Consider the following 17743-nt stretch of genomic DNA (forward strand, 5'->3'; position numbering starts at 1 on the left):
ATAATGTGAAATTCTTGACAATTGAGGTAGTTTCAGTTGAAGTTTTAAAAGGTATGGCTAATACTCAGAATACCTACATATCCTAGTCGAGACAAACAAAAGCAAAGTTAAACTACCTATAACTTTCCAAAGTCATATTATGATTTGTAGATTTTGTAGGTAGAGCTCGTCTTATAATGATTTCTCCCATATAATTTGCACGGAAGTTTCCTTTCTCTCCAGGAACTACACCGTTCATTAACGGCGAAGTAGTAAAATCTATTTTAAGTCATGTTTGTAATCATCGACAATTGTGCTTGCACTTCCACGGATCGCGGAGGTGCGTTAAACATGCGTCAAAATAGCATGATGAAACTTTAAATACAAGGCTATTATTAGTTGTTTAGTGAAGAGTACCAACATCGTGTGGGATGGATGGGCAGGCAGCACCGCCTCCATCTGCGCACGAACATTTGTAATATCCCACGTAATAACAATGTAAAACTTATAAATCTATTTGTATTCTTAACCTCTTATTCATAAAAATATGTGAAGTTATGAAAGGCTTATAAAGAGTTTTGTTTCTTTCAATTCTTAGCGAAATTAAAAAGAGGAAACCTATTTTAGTAGCTTTTTAACTAAAATAGGTTTATAGTGTGTTTATGAATAAGGGTTAGTTTTATCGACCATTCATAAATCAGCTACGGACAATATGACGGTTTAATTTGTACTATGTGGTTGTTTCCGCTAATGTTATACAAAAATGTGTAAATTTATATAGATTGAAGCCCACTAGCCTACATAAGTGATTGATTCGGCAAAACACCGTTGAAGTTTTATTTCATTAACACAATTTTCAGTGGCGTGTTCGTTTGTGTTTCTGTCATGGACTGTTGATTTAGGATAGTTATACCAGCGTATAAGTTTTGTTCAGTTTCAAATAGTTCCTATGATTGTTTAGTGTGAGTAATTTTAATCGGGAAGTTGGGGAAATTTTCATTGTTTATTTTTAACGTAATGTTTCATAACTTTATGTTATCACGTTACGTAGGAACTAAATATGGCCACGTTGTCCCTAAATACACTAATTAATCATGAATTAAAAGCCAATCGGTGATGCATAGTCTTTACGAATCACGACCGCAAGAGCGGCATCGCGTTGACTCATCTTCAGTCAATGGCATTGTATGCAAAGCTAATGACGTCGACGATAGTTTCGGTACAATGGCGAATTAAGACAAAGCGCTGACGATTCGTTAAAATATTACATTGTACTTGGTCATGCCTCGCCTAGGAAGTTGGGACACCATGCTTAAGTAAGCCACTCCACTCTCTTAACTGTATTACCTTTTTCCGTCCTAATTCGGTTAGTTTCATAATAGGAACAAACGCAACCGAAATCGACCGCTACTCTTATAGCTTATGCTAGACTGACATTTTAATCTTATTTTTTAAAGAATAAGCTCCGGCTTTTATTCTAACAAATTAGCGACATTTGAATAAAATTAGCTTGTTGCAGTTTCAGTTCTCATAATTGTTTAGTCAACAATCGTCCGTTAAAATGGCCACATTATTGTTTTCTCAATCTCTAAAAATATTTTGTTTTCAAGAACTCTATTGTTGCTGTGAAATTCGGAAAGCGCTTAAAATAATGCTGTGAAAAAGCGGGCGATTAAATCTCATCAGACTTTTAATTAAGGTTAGCTCTTGGCCAGTGTCCAGGGTCTGCGAGAATTTCAACACCCGTCCTCATTCACTTAATTGTAAAACAAATACAGTTATCCGTGACATTTTTACCGCTCAATCATTGCTGCGTGTCATTTCTATTAAAATAGAAGGGACTTATTATTTCTAATTGCAGATAATTGTAATGCACACTGTGTTGTGAGCACCTGCGGCTGTTTTGTTCAAAGTGTCACGGACTGTTATATGATCTAGTTCGACATGTGCCCTAAAATCGGATATACTTTCGGACACACTAAATATGTCGGTACTCGGCACATAAATCAAAATTACGCATAAGGGCTGTCCCTGTAGGTCAATGTTCATGGCCATACTTGGTGGTGCCCAGTGATATAAATAAAATGAATATTAGTTGACTAATCGAATATGTACTTGGCAGGATAGTGGAATAGTCAAGATAGAACTGCCTCAAAGCAGCTTATGTGGCTTTCTTTCTTATTTCTTTAAAAGAAAACGTTTCACAATTAAATTAACAACTAGGATTCCCACTAGTCACTACCCCGCTTAAACTAACAAACAGACAAAATAAAAGTGCCCTCAAACGACTGACTATATACTGAACGATTATGTAACTTTAAATGGGCAGCCACATTTGTCCCAGGAGGTTTTACTTAAATGTCGTCGGTCGTTACGGAATGCCAGGAGCCCGTTATTCGTCCTGATAACTTTGTCATAAGTGCTTCAAGTAGGGAATTTCACGTGACGTCATTATACAACCATGCGTCACTTTATTTCGTTACCAAATTATTTATTACTTAAACCCTTTTAGTCATACGCGCACATTAGGCCTCTCAGGTAGCGGCAAAACTGTGGCAAAATGAGCGAGTTCATACTTGATCTGATTCTGTTCAAGACTTACCAATTGTTCTTTGGGGATTAAAAGTATCTAGTACTATAAATAGCAGCAGGATTATATAGGGATAAAGTGGGTTAGGTATCTTGTGCAGAAAACTTCTTTCTGTGGTTTAAAAATACTAACCATCAGAAAAAAACTGATCTTTGTTTGGTTAATTCAAACTACAGTGTTGTTAGAAAAGAAAAAAAAACGTCTAAATGAGCGAATAAGACGCGTGTTGACAAAAAAAGTGGTGTATTATTAACCGTGATAAAAGCAAGACCACTTATTAACTTTTTAGGCTCCGCTGAATTTACTAATTAACAACTCGGATTTTATCGCAATGTGCAATTAAGTAGTAAATTGTGTAGCACCTTATTATGTTTCATTGATTAATTAAAACAACTAGAAATATGAATGAACAGTTAAAATTTTGACGTAAGTCTGTTCGCACCTACAGACTGTAATCTATACAATAATGAATACCTATTATCGTATGAAATTGTGAATCGCAATTATCTTTATTTTACGTTTTCAATGACTGTTTGTAATTTATATTGATGCCTTAAAGTATCATTTTCAATTTGAGTGCCTACTTCATTCATAAACTTGAATAGAAATAAAGTGCCTTATCAGTTAGCCAGATATAGTGTGAGTTATATAATTAACTGTCTACATGATTTAAACAAATCATGTCTAGTTACATGCTCTACAGCCGCATAGTGTACAGTGATGTGTAGAGACTTGGTAGAGACACTTGAGGGCAGCGCCCCTATCTTCATTGAGTATCGTTATCTTGTTATATTATCGTGTTGTCGTAATGCTAGTGATTTACACGCCAATTGTCGGCGTCTATTCACTCGACCCTTGAACTCACTCGCGATTTATCCAACAGATACCTTATGACTGCTAAACTAAACATATTTCTATCTACAGCAATGAATTGTCAGTGAATACGTTGGAATTTACATTGGTGAAACTTATTTATTAAAAAGTGTAAAAAAAGGAATGTAAATGAGTCTTCAACGAGAAAAACGTACAAAATTTAATATGTGGAAGGCGATAATACACAGGAAAAGAAAATACAGCGAAGTGATACCATGCGACAGAGAGTCGTACTCCGCTCTAGCGGCGATGCAGGGAGGTAGTTCGGCGACACTACCGCCATCTCTTGACGCGTTACGGGCATGTAAGTATTGTTACTACTCGATGGTAGATGGCAGCACGATTCGAAGGATAGAGTCAAAGTAGAGTTGTAATTTATTTTCTACAGTAATTACAGTGGTAATTTTAATTATGATGTTATTGTTTACTTATTGCCATACAATTATCTTATTAATTACTTCATGTATCTGACCTTTGATGTCATATTTTATTATGAAGTTAATAATTAGTTTGGTGTCACGGTATGGAAAGTTAATTAATTATTAAAAAGTATTTTCATATCTTCGTAAACGTATTTATTTACGCCATCAACGCGATTTTTGAACCGTACAATACTTGAAGATAAATGCAATGTCATTTATTGTGTGCATTTTTTGTAGAGACGCGTGGCGGCCACTGGCACTTCTCTGACAAAATTGTGGGAAAATATGATTCATAGCATTGTGTTTAGCACACCAACCGCGTCAAACGTTGCCGCCAGCTGAATAAGGTCAATCTTTGTTACATTTCTGGCAACGCTCGTGACCAACGGTTTATAAAGTCTAAAGCCCTTGCGACATTCGGCCGTAGGAATGGTTCTAGTGATAAAAAACTGTTTCTGTTTGAATTGGAAAATATTTTATAAAGGAGAGTCTTGGTATAAAATATACTAAAGAAGATATAATGCGTAAATAAAAACATTTAATAAACTGGTGTTCGAAACAAAGCGAAGGCTATCATACAACGCAGATTTTATTGTATAATTGATTTTCCTTATGATAAACGTATATTATTATAATAGTAGATCTTCTCATACTTCAATGTCTTTACTCCATCAAAACATAATAGCGGAATTGTATTAAAGAAAATTCTAAGATTTTTAATTAACAATAAGTTTGTCCTCTAAAGAATAATACCGCAGAGCTTACTGGCTTTATTCCTCATCCTTATTCGGAAACAATTGTCATTGTTCCGTGTAAAAATCGTGAAAGGACATCAGTTGGCAAGGCGAAGAGGTAATCTTTAGGTACAAATGAACAATGCGCCGACTATAAAGAAACTGACACTCGTAGCTCAAAACGTTGCCCACGCACAGACAATATGGCTCCCACGACACGGTTTCCATGACTTTACGTAAATCTACTAATTACTGCGCATTTACACATAACAATGATATATTTCCTCACTTTATTATAGATAACTTGTACATAATGGAAAATATTATTAGAATATTCTGTAATATCCGTTTGAAAGGCTTTTCAGACGTCACAGTGTCAGTTTTGATGACTTACATTGTGATGTGTTATTTATATAGTGGACGTTTTCTGTATATAAAAATAATAAGGTATAAATGAGTCAAGGCTACGCAACCACTTATTTACCTAACAAAAAGTCCACGTTGTTCAGTTTCAGTAGGTACTCACACAGCTCGCGTTATTAAATTCTTTACATAAGTACATTATGTTCGTGCAGCGTTTGTTTGTACACATGTGGAACTGAATGTCGAGCACGCGAGCCTCAATGGCCGGTGTCACTATACGGGTTTGACCCACATACTTAGCCGCGCCATCGTCTTCACCGCCGCACTCCTCCGGGACTTCAAGCATCATATTATTATTCTTCGACACATTATGCATATCTGAATCAACATATCTAGTATAATAGGACCCTTCAATGGTCACATACATTATTTTATGAGGTCAACATTTTCTAGTGCATCCGGTCGTATTAGTAACATTACTGTACTGGCTTATAATTCCAATACTTTCGGAAATGGATACTATTACATTCACAGTAAGAAGTAGTTTTCACTCTGTTATTTCTGCTGCTCTTGTGAAATTATAGGCCCGCGGCCTCTACATTGCGGTTCAGTTTTTTGATCTGCTACTGATCTTATCCAATCAACTAATTGGCAATCTATATTAAACTTCAGCTAACCTTCATTCACGGGTGAATAAATCACGAGTTTCCATCTAAATGAGAGATTCGCGAAAATTCAATGAGCATGTCCGCGACCGTCACGGATAATGAGCAACTCCTGCCATTGTGTTCAAATTGTGTCAAATTAACGCATCCGTTTTCTAAGAACTGACTCATGACGAATAAAACTGTGTGTTATAAGTTCAGTTTTATGTTATTGCGGTAGGCTAACGACCTGCTTGTACGATAAAGCTTCGCGGAATAGGTCACCGCGTTTCATGGTGAATTAGTTATGTTATTGCTATTTTAATCGATCGTAATAACTATTCCTACAAACTCGATGTACATTGTAAATTGTTGTATGGCGTGTGCACACAATCACTTGTACTAAGAAAAAAGTATTTTCTAAGGTGTACTTGATTTTCCGATACCCATTTTGCGAGATCAAGTTCATACTCCGTATATGTCAACGTTGTAGAGGCCACCTCCTACTGTGGATGTGGAAACGAGAGCTGGTTGTACAAAAAAACTAGTTACGCTCTGAAGGCCGTCATTACTAAATTCTCCATAGTTTTTATTGAACTAAGCTCTCAGAAGCAATTCCAAGCGCGTTCTTTCGATAAATACGGAAAACCGATCTCTCCTGTTCACCACTACTGGAAGAAAGAGCGTTTAGTGCCCATTCCATTATACGTTTTATTTCCTCCCTTTAAATGGCGTTGCCCGACTTTTTACTAAATGTTAACACGATGTTTGATTTTGTGATTACTTCTAGAAGGCACGAGTACGCGAGTGTGACACAGTACAGACCGATCAAATATGTTTTGAAAACGTGACTACTACATAAAGTTACGCTTAGTTTATTTCGTGATTTTCCTGATTTGTTATGAATGTATCTGCCGTTTTCTTTGGTACTCAAACGAAGTGATTATCTACATATTATTATGTTATATATTTTTAAAGTCGTCTTGCGTGTAAGTCGCCGATAAAATTAATCTTATATTGTTTACATAAAATTATTTATAAATTAACGTTGCGGTGTGGTTTACTAAACAGATAACCATGTATCTATATAGAATATTGAATCTGTTATGAGGCGAATGGCAAACTCACTTTAAAGAATAAAACTTTATTTATTACACTTAGAAATAATACATGAGTTATGAATTAACACTGATTTACGACTAAGATTTGGAATTGATTTAGAACTGACTATGTTTAGAACGAACTATGAACTGTGAACTGTGAACTAACTGTTCGTACATCGAGGACGAGCTTATATACTAATACAATATGTGAAACGTTAACTTATTAGCTAATGGTTTTAGGGCTAAAGTAAATATGATAAGCGAGTCCTGAGAAAAGACAATAACAAAGTGATTAGTAATTATAGTAAACAGGATACATTAAGATGTTTTGATTTAGATGATGTTAAAATATGAGGACTTTATAGTTATATACTAGGATACAAGGATTTATGTATTAATATGTCTTATGTAATACTACAATGTATGACTTATATGCTATTATAACACCTCCCCCCTTAGAACAAAGATTGGGCGTTGGCGCCTAAACTTTGAGAAGATGGTGGCAGTATTCTTGTAGCATTATTTTCTTCGTCTTCGTCTTCTGAGATACATGAAGTATTATGAGTGATGGTCCTCATTGGGATACTAATTTGACTGGATCGTCTTCTGGAGGAGTTGTCAAAGCAGTTATTAAAGATTTGTATACATCCTCTTTCGTTTGTACATTGGGTAAATCTATACCATCGACTGAATAGTTTCAACAGGAGAAATGTTAACATGAATATACCCAATATAAAATAGAACCATGAAAAACTAGTTCGGTTATTCTCTAAGAACCTTTGAGATGCTGATTTAGACCGTAAGTTTTGTAGTTCTTGAGAGTAAGTGTCTAGATGATTCTTGATAGTTTTTAATGCATCTAATGGTACATCATTGATGGCTATAGGAAGTAGAGTTGGAGTCTTGATGTCTTCGGGTATTTCAAAGCAATCTTCAGTTCTGATGTCGGGCACGATGACTGGATATGTGACATTGTCTTCTGATGACTGATATGCTGACAGAGTGCTGTATCCGGTGTGGAGTTTACAGCCCTCAGGTAGTTTTATGATTCCGGATCCTTGAAGTTTGTGGTTGGAAATTTCATTCAGACATTGTAATACACAGTGAGTATCCTTTGTTAAAATGTAGAGCCACTTATTGTTGCCAAGAGGTTGAAACGTTTGAATTTCGGCAGGAAATGTTGTGGTTGTACAAGTCGTAGGGATTGTTGTCGATTTACTGAGGAGGATATCCATCTCGCAGATTGGTCGTGCTGAAGAATCGTAGATCACGAGGTCTTTACAGATGCTTTTTCGTGAAGCGTAGACTTTGCAGTTGTTCAGCAAACTCGTTGAGACATATCTTTGTCCACTAGGGTTAGTGGCCAGGTAAGTATGCTCAGGGATAATAGTTGAGTGGAAAGAGGAATTAGGATGTTGGATAGGAATTGAATATATATGATATAAACTTAAAGGATCATTCTGAACTAATGGGAATTCTAAAATATAAACTAGTCGATCAGAGAAGACGTAGGCTGATAGATATGAAGAATCTAGAAGTGTATGGATGTTTTCTATAGAGACGGAAGTAACTAATCTTTTATTCGTTCGTAATTTATTAGACGGATGGATAATGTTTGATTTAGCAAAGAGGATACTTGTAAGGCAGTCATTGATATCGTTTTCGAGATTTGTAGCCAATTCAAGAATTTGTATAGTAATAGATGTAATATCTTCAGTTATCTTTAAATTAAACACTAGATTTTCGGTTTTGTTGAAGTAGTCATTTAAGCGACGTATATTTTCGTTGATAATTTGTTCATCGAATGATATTTTAAATATGGTTTCATTAAAGTTTTTTATAGTTGAGCTAGTAATTTGAATTTGTTTTTGCATTAGTTCAGACATTTCTAGATTTTGTTTCTCGAGAAGATCTATGTATTCGTTGTAATGTTTGGCATCTTTGGCATCAGGAGTACCAATGAGCCATTTTAAAACAGAACTCAAACCATCTAACAGTTCTCTCTTTTGGCGTGAATTCTTACCTAGATACATACTTAGTTCTGAGAGTCTATTTTCGATTTTATTTAAGCTAACATTAAGATAAGATTTAGTTGAAAGAACAGTAGGGAAATTCAAATGTTTAAATGACATAGAATTAAAATTATTTGAAAGTCGTTGTAAGGACTCATAGGAAATGAATAGGGGCTTCAGATCACGATACATGATTAATTTCCATGATTCTTCGCTAATTAATATTTGGCCTTCTTCGTTATAAAATATTCCAGCGTTGGAAGTGAGAGGTTGGGAGAAATTTATATTGGCAACGATTCCGTTGGTTGCCCTGCAATAGAAACAACATTGTCTCCATTAGTTTTACGATAATTTTGAATTCGTATTTTAATAAATTTATAAATTTTGTATAATAATATTACAACTACGAGTTTAATAAAGGAACAGATTATAAAATTGAGTATATAACTAGGACTATAAAGGGATTGGAGTAAAGATATGTCATTCTGGGCTGTTGTAAAATGACAGACCCTGGAAATTATAAATAAATTTTACTTAATATATATCTAACATTAATTATCTCTACTACATATTATTATCTAAATAAGGTCGCAAACGGTTTGCATGCACTAATTGATTTTTACCTGCCTTTCGAATCAAATAATTTTCATTAAAGCCTACACGTAACACTTCGTATGGACCATCCCATTTTGCATCTAAACTATTAGGATTAGGAACTCGTAACAATACCTTTGAACCTACTTTATATTCTATTGGGTTTTTAATTTGACTATCATAGCGTTCTTTAGCTTTTTCTTTCATTCTTTCTAAGTTAATCAGAGCTGTATCACGAGACACTCGAAGACGTTCGTTTAAGTCCTTTAAATAGTCACATGCGTTATATTCTGGAATTGGTTTTAACGAATAAAATGGACGAGGTTTAAATCCGAAAAGGAGTTCATGGGGAGTGTAACCCGTAGAAGCATTAGTGGAAGTATTGTGGCACATGATTGCAAATGGAATTATGTGATCCCAGTTTTTTAAATGACGATTATAATACATACGAATATGGTCGCGTAATGTTGCATGGAACCTTTCTAGAGCACCGTTTGTTTGTGGATGGTATGCAGTATTGAATGTTTGATTGCATCCTAGAAATTTTACTAATTGTTTCATAACTTTATTCATGAATTCGGTGCCTTGATCAGAATGAAAACGTTTGGGAACCCCGAAATGTTGACAATAATGTAGTAGTTGCTTGGCTACTGTTACGGCTTCTTTGTCTGGGATAGCATAAGCTTGTACAAAACGCGTTAAATCATCTTGCAAAGTTAAAATATACTTGTTACTGTTATCACTTATTTCTGAGTATGAAACAAGATCAATTGAGACACGTTCAAATGGTTCAGTGGATTGGGAGGTAATAACCATGGGAGCTTGAAAATTCTTTCTCTGAATTTTATTCCGTTGACAGGTGAGACAAGAGTCGATATAATTTTTGATATCATTGGTCATTCCTTTCCAATAATATTCTTCGCGAATCTTTTTTGTTGTTTCAGAAATACCACGGTGTCCTGAAAGTGGTTCATCGTGGAATGTTTTAAGAATTTTCGGAATTTCTTCTGGTTTAGGATATTTTACTTTGTTTTCGCAAATGATAATTTCGCAATTATAGTATTGGCCTAGGTATGCTGAAATACGCAGTTGCTCATTATTTAATAATTTACAAGTTGTATCATACTTAAGATCGGGAATATAAAGAGTATCTATATTATGGTGTTGTAGACAGGACAAAAGTGCTTTGAAGTAACTTTCACTGTCCCAAGGATCGAAATGGTTGGGTCTTGTATAACATAAATAAAAATTTTGCTTTTCACTAGAAATAATGTGATCTACACTATAGAGTGATTTTGGTTTATCTAGGTTGACAGGTGCGCATAAAGATAAAGCTTGATTTAGTAAATTATTATGGTCAGCGTGATTACAAGATATGGGTAGAAATATGTTTTTATGTCTAGGATCTAATAATTGATTCGGTGAGATTTTTATAATAGAAGGATCAAAGCAATTAATATCAGGATCTTGTAAAGAAAGGAAATGTTCATAATTAATTTGCATATAGTCATCTTCATCGGATGGGAATTTATTGTCATTGCGTTCTACGTGGTCTGAAGGACTTGGACTATCTTGAGTGAAATCGATTACGTTAGAATTCAAAATAGGAGGTCGGGATAATGCATCTGCATTTGTATTAAATTTACCTGATTTATGAATGATCTCGTAGTCATATTCTTCAAGTTTTAGTCTCCAACGGACTAAACGACTACCGGGATCTTTGATACTAAATAGCCATTTAAGAGGCATATGGTCAGTTACGACTTTAAATTTACGACCGTATAGATATGGGCGGAAATGTTTGACTGCCCATACGATGGCTAAGGCTTCGCGCTCGATCACTGAGTAATTAGATTCGGCTTTGTTTAATGTTCTTGATGCGTATGCAATAGGTAGGTCTTTGCCTATTTCTCCTTGAGAAAGTATAGCACCGATAGCGTATAATGAAGCATCCGTAGTTAAAATAAATTCTTTGTTAAAATCTGGATATTGAAGAAGGGGAGTTGTGGTTAAAATTTCTTTACATTTATCAAAGGCTTCTTGTTGGCTTTCACCCCAAATGAATGATGTGTCCTTTTTAAGAAGACATGTTAAAGGTTTAGTTAGTTTACTAAAGTTTGGAATGAATCTGCGGTAATAACCTGCAAGACCTAGAAATGATTTGATATCTTTACATGATTTTGGAATTGGGAAATTTTGAACTGCTTCTACTTTACTCGGATTAGGTTTAACACCTTCACTTGATATAATATGACCGAGATATGCTACTTCTTTTCTCATAAATTCACATTTATCTGGTTGGACCTTTAAACCATGCTGCTTAAGGCGATTAAAAACTTCGGTTAATTTTTGCTCGTGTTCTTGAAGGCTTGATGCGAATACCACAATATCGTCAAGATAGACAAAGCAACGGTCACCTTGTAAACCTAAGAGAACATTGTCCATGGCTCTTTGGAATGTTGCGGGTGCATTTTTCAATCCAAAAGGCATCCTAAGAAACCCATAGTGACCATATGGAGTGCTGAACGCGGTTTTAGGTATGTCTTTAGGGTCCATTTCGACTTGATGAAAACCAGAAGCAAGATCTAATGTAGTAAAATAAATTGAATGACCTAATTTGTCTAGAATGTCTGTTATGTTAGGTAAGGGATAACTGTCTCCGATTGTGATTTCGTTTAATTTGCGGTAGTCTATCACCACACGCCATTTTTGTTTTCCTGAAGCGTCTAGTTTTTTAGGTACTACCCAAATGGGGCTGCTCCAAGGCGATGTGCTAGGTTGAATTATGTTTTGGTCTAGCATTTTTTGAACCTGAGATTTGACTTCTTGCTGATGTACGTAAGGAAACCGATAAGTTTTAGTGTTGATAGGAACATCTGAGGTAGTTGGAATTGTATGTTTTGTATGACTCGTGAATGTAAGAGGCTCATCTTCTATATAAAATATATCTGAGAAGTTGTTGATGATTTTATCTAATGACTGTTTCTCTTCGTTATTTAAATGATCTTGTCGAATTAATTGTTTTACCTTTAACCTCTTATCATGGACGTTGTATTTAATATTTGTTGAGTTAATTGTATGAATATTCTGAGATAAGTCAATAGTTTGAAAACTCGTTGCTTTAATTATAGGAATATCTATTAATTTGTCTTTGTCACTAGTGTTTACGCATGTAATTAGAAATTTGTTATTTTTGACTGTCACTAGTGCGTTTGGAATAGTTATGTCTTTGTTAATTATTTGTTTGTCTATGATTGCGGGACCATTCTGTACATCATTAGTGAGACATGTGATTACTGTTTCGGCCCTTGACCCTATTAACTGGTTTGTATCTGAGGATCCCTTTGTGATTTCACCTATATTGAACAATTTATAGGAACGGTCTCGTACACGCATTGTTTTAGATTGAACATGAATACTAACATTAAATTTAGTCATAAAATCATTACCAAGAATTCCGTCAACTTCTATGTTAAGATTAGCTACATGAAATTTAAACTTAGAGAAATTGTCTAGAGCAATTTGTGCTGTGCCAAAGCTTTGTATTGAAGAATCTTTTCCAGATATACCAACTATAGATACGATGTCCGATACATCTAGAGGTGCGTTACCAATCTTTTCCTTTTTGAGGACAGAAATGGCTGCGCCGGTATCTATTAGCATAGTAACTGGGTTGCCTTCAATATGGAATTTGCAGTGTAGAAGATTTTCAGGAGGTACGTTTAAAGAAGATATTCTGATGGATTTCGTGATCTTTGATTTTGTTGAGTTCAGACGAGATTTAGAATTAGATTTAGTATATGATTTACAATTAGATTTAGTGTCAGATTTAGTATCAGATTTAGTATTAGATTTAATATTAGATTTAGTTTCAGATTGAGCGTCAGATTTAGTACAAGATTTAGGAGTAGATTTTTGCTTAATACTAGAGCTAGAGTTATTAAATGATATAGGATTAGATTTAATTATTGTTTGGATTTCAGCCTGAATACATGCATCGCGAAGTTGTGTCCGATACACTGGTAGACTTGGCGATGTTTGATAATCAGTCTGAGTAAAAGCGTCGCGAAGTTGTGTCCGATACACTGATAGACTTTGCGAAACTTGCGTGTTTTTTATGTGTCCCCGATGGACTGGTCTAGAAATTTGTTTTGTTATAGCTGGAGATCCTCCAGCGGGACTTGATTTTGGATCATTTTTGTCTGGACATAATATCGAGAAGCGGTTTCCTCGGACATGTCCAGATCCGGGGCCGCTTTGGAGTTTAAATTATGAATTTTAGGCTTAGGAGCTGGAAGCGCACGTTGGTTTACCTGATTCGACTGTAGATTTTTATAATTGTTAAATTGCCTTTTTCGGCACTCTGAAATTAAATGACCTGGTTTTTTACAGTAATTGCAAGTTTTACTGGTATTTATATGATTATGATTTGTTGGTGGAGTTGGGTTTGTTAACCGAAACATTTGCTGTCGAGCACGATTCATTGCACATATTTTCTCCTCTTGTATAGCGAAACGGCCTGCTTCAGAAAGAGTTGTAAAGCCTTTGGTTCGCAACATTACTCCTATCTCTGCGCTTATACCGTTAACGAAGACGCTTAAAGCTGTTTCTTCGGTAACCGCTAATCTACCGTAAAGAGTACTGTCAGTGATTTCTGTGCTTAACTTTTCGACTATTTTACTCCTGCATAGATCTACTCTATTAAAATACTGGGTTATAGATTCATTTGGTTTTTGAAACATAGATTGAAGTTCTAAATTAAGATGCGATATGGTTTTTACGTTTGAAAATTGGCTAATAAGAGAAGATTTCAATGCTGCCCATTTATTATATTGTCTGCAATGGATATTTGATGCTCCTACACCAGAAATGTTATTCAGGACGTACACTAATAGAATTTGCTTTTGATCCTCTGTGGCTAAATTAAAAGCTGAATCGCAGGATCTGACGAATCCGTAGATCTGGTCAGGTACATTTGTTTCGAATTTGGGAATTAGTTTGAGGAGAGTCGCTATATCTAGAGAAGTTGAAGTTTCGCTTTCGATCGACATTTTGTAAAAAAAAAAAAAAATTTTGGTAAATATACGAATAATAAAAAGGTTAAAACAACTTGGATAAGATTTAGGAACTAGGAGTTAGATTTAAGGATTTCAGGCAAGGAAATAGAGCATATGAGTTTGGCCACTTACCACAGTAACATCAATATGTTCAGGAGCTGCATGTTCGGCGAAAACTGTTAAAAGCCGTCGGCTACCACACGATGACTGGGCGATGCTGTCCCTACGTGCGTTTCGTCTTCACAATTGCAGTATCCTACCGACTGCGCCAAATTTGTTATGAGGCGAATGGCAAACTCACTTTAAAGAATAAAACTTTATTTATTACACTTAGAAATAATACATGAGTTATGAATTAACACTGATTTACGACTAAGATTTGGAATTGATTTAGAACTGACTATGTTTAGAACGAACTATGAACTGTGAACTGTGAACTAACTGTTCGTACATCGAGGACGAGCTTATATACTAATACAATATGTGAAACGTTAACTTATTAGCTAATGGTTTTAGGGCTAAAGTAAATATGATAAGCGAGTCCTGAGAAAAGACAATAACAAAGTGATTAGTAATTATAGTAAACAGGATACATTAAGATGTTTTGATTTAGATGATGTTAAAATATGAGGACTTTATAGTTATATACTAGGATACAAGGATTTATGTATTAATATGTCTTATGTAATACTACAATGTATGACTTATATGCTATTATAACAAATCGCAATCGCGACATATGGTAGGCGTCCCGGGTTCGGTCACAGCTGGGGGCAACAGGATGCTGACGATAATTAGCCGATTTTTTTACTCTTATAACAAAACCGATTTAATATTCTGCCTCCTGTATTCCACCTCGAAGAACTTGACTTCCGTCATTACCTACAATTAAGATAAATTACGTACGTTTTTCTCAGGGAACGTGTTTTACAATTTGTTATAAAGGTAACAAACCATGTCGTTAGTTTTTATTTGTAGTATTAATAATAATGTGGTAGTAATAACAGATAAAGAGGAAATACATTTAGTAATTGGCTGTTTGAATTAGTAAAATTGTGTAGGTTGTTAGTAAGTAGGTTGACAGTAACGTATCTTCAATCTATAGATTACAATACCTGTTGTACGGTGGGCTCGAACAAGTTACATAAGTTTTGATCGGGCGACGAAAACAATGAATCATCCGAGTGCTCGTTAGTGAGTCACCTCATTGTGGAGGCCGTATCGCACTTATCCTCGCTTCTTTTCTTTGCGCTGATAATCTAGTATTCTCTCTGTATTCTCCTAATGGTGGAACTATTGTAGACTGTAGGTTCAAGTAAACTCATTCTAACTTTAGTTAAACTTTGAACACTGACGAATCTACGTAGAATCCAGTGGAAAATCACTGTGCTTAAAACTATTCCAGTTTTTTCAAGCGTAATATTTTGTGCGTAAATGCTGACATGTTATGCCTAAATTATTTTAATTTTATGCGTATTTATTTACATACTTTTCTAGTTTTAAAGAAAGCTTTCACTAATTATGTAATCTTTTTGTTGCAGGTAAGTGTCGATTGCATTACAAATTATTGTAGAAAATTATACGGTAAGTATTGCGGCACCTTAAATTATAGTGGTGTAGTATAACTCAACTTTCGCCACTCGGACTTACACCGGCCTGCTGTAGCGCGATTCTTTATAGTTGGTAAGTATCGAGCAATGAGAGTTGACATTTGAAATGTACTGCAAAAATAGTTACTACGGCCCTCGTTATAGACGTTTATCCGATTTTCTTACAAAATTCTTCGATAGCTAGCCTATTGTCGATACTAGATAGTTGTACGGAATCGCGCTGCTGTTGTGGTTATTTTCTAACATTTTCATCTACATTTTTTAGTAGATTTTATTTAAAACCTCAAGCTAGTCAGCCAGTAATTTATTAGAACAATTAAACATGGGCAAGTAAGCTGTCTCTTATGAATTTTGACTTAAGATGGTGGTCTCACGTATCTCGTATCTCCGACGTATTAAAGTATATAAGTACTTAACTTAAGTTTACGCTCTCTAAACAAAGGTCTTAACGATCCCATCCTGCACGCAATTGGCGAGAATTAAGTTAAATTTTAATTCAGTGGCCGAACTCACCACTAATTACTTTCTGCTTTCATCAAGATACCTTATCTTAATTTTACTGTTTTACGCTGATGTGCTCTGATAGGTGTTGCAATTGTTTATTTTCCACAAATTATGATACGCAATTTGTTATAAAATTTCGGTGACTGCAGTCAAAATGTCACGTAATATTGCGAACTGCAATGAAACACGATAAAATTCATATCGTATTTATTACCATTGAATTCGGTTGCATCTACGTTTGCACTTTTATGCTTCCATTTTACGATAATAATACAGCAGTTGCAATAAAATGCTGTAATATAGTGATGTAATTAAAACTCTTTTGTGCCGCCCGTGTGTCGTATGCTCTGGGGACTGGTCGGTCCACTGCGTCGCCGGATGCCGTGCCGCCGTGTTAATGCCGACTAAAACAAGTGCGGCTTACAGCTTGCGGTCAATGGGTAAGCCGGGCTTGAATGTTGACGAGGCTCATGTTCACCGCAAACAAGGTGGTACACTTTCGAAATTGGATTTGTGATGGTATTTAAAGCTTTAACATGAGTAATCTCTGCTCTGTTTCATAGATAGAACAAACTTCCATGAAAGTATAAACTTATTGCTTGAATGTTTCTCCAATTTTACAAGATATCATCGTATTATTTTGAGATCTCGGCAACCCTGAGACGTTTACCTGTATGTATATTCAGTACATCCTGTACGTATACAGAGTTTAATTTAGTTTCGAGTTATTTTCGATGCAGCGTTGATAGGCAGCCTGTGTTCCATCAGTCGCGCGTCACCGACCGTTATTGAATCAATGTCTCATCAGCAGCTACTGTTACCTCATATTGATTTATAAACACGCTGTGATTATGTCATGATAATTTGCATTGACCAGATTGATAGCACCGTTGGGCACCGGTAATCTTAATCATAAGCTTGCATACCTTAGCCAACAAAGTGAGACAGTGTAAGCAAATAGCCAGGGTTTGGAACTGTGCCCGATGTATGGAAAACTAATGTTCACTTTAATTTAAGTTTCCTGCACACGTTTTGCAAAATAGAAAATATATTTGCGTCTACCAGTTCTGGGAAATACGAGAATGTTACCGTTCTTTTTGATACAACGATGTACACTTTAGTCAAGTGTTTCATTTGTGGTGATCTGTATACAAGGAGTAAACAATCCAAGCTCATAAGTCCTGGTGAAACACCGATTAACAAAAGGACATTTTTCTTGCAAAATACTTATTATGCTGTTCACACATCATGTAAAGCT

General features: G+C 35.3%; 1 protein-coding gene across 9 annotated transcripts in view; it reads left to right on the forward strand.

Moving 5' to 3' along the window:
• The window catches only part of raskol (Ras GTPase-activating protein raskol), a 159641-nt gene that overhangs the window by 85068 nt on the left and 56830 nt on the right, over positions 1-17743 (forward strand). Inside the window, exon 2 of one of the 9 annotated variants that reach the window (XM_076131713.1) lies at positions 3494-3746. The exons of the other annotated variants lie outside the window; for them this stretch is intronic. Coding sequence (XP_075987828.1) covers positions 3572-3746 — 175 coding nt within the window. The 5' untranslated portion in view covers positions 3494-3571. The remainder of the gene's footprint in view (positions 1-3493; positions 3747-17743) is intronic. 9 annotated transcript variants of the gene reach the window in all.

The sequence above is a fragment of the Anticarsia gemmatalis genome, chromosome 2, assembly GCF_050436995.1.
Source record: "Anticarsia gemmatalis isolate Benzon Research Colony breed Stoneville strain chromosome 2, ilAntGemm2 primary, whole genome shotgun sequence".
Classification (NCBI taxonomy): domain Eukaryota; kingdom Metazoa; phylum Arthropoda; class Insecta; order Lepidoptera; family Erebidae; genus Anticarsia; species Anticarsia gemmatalis.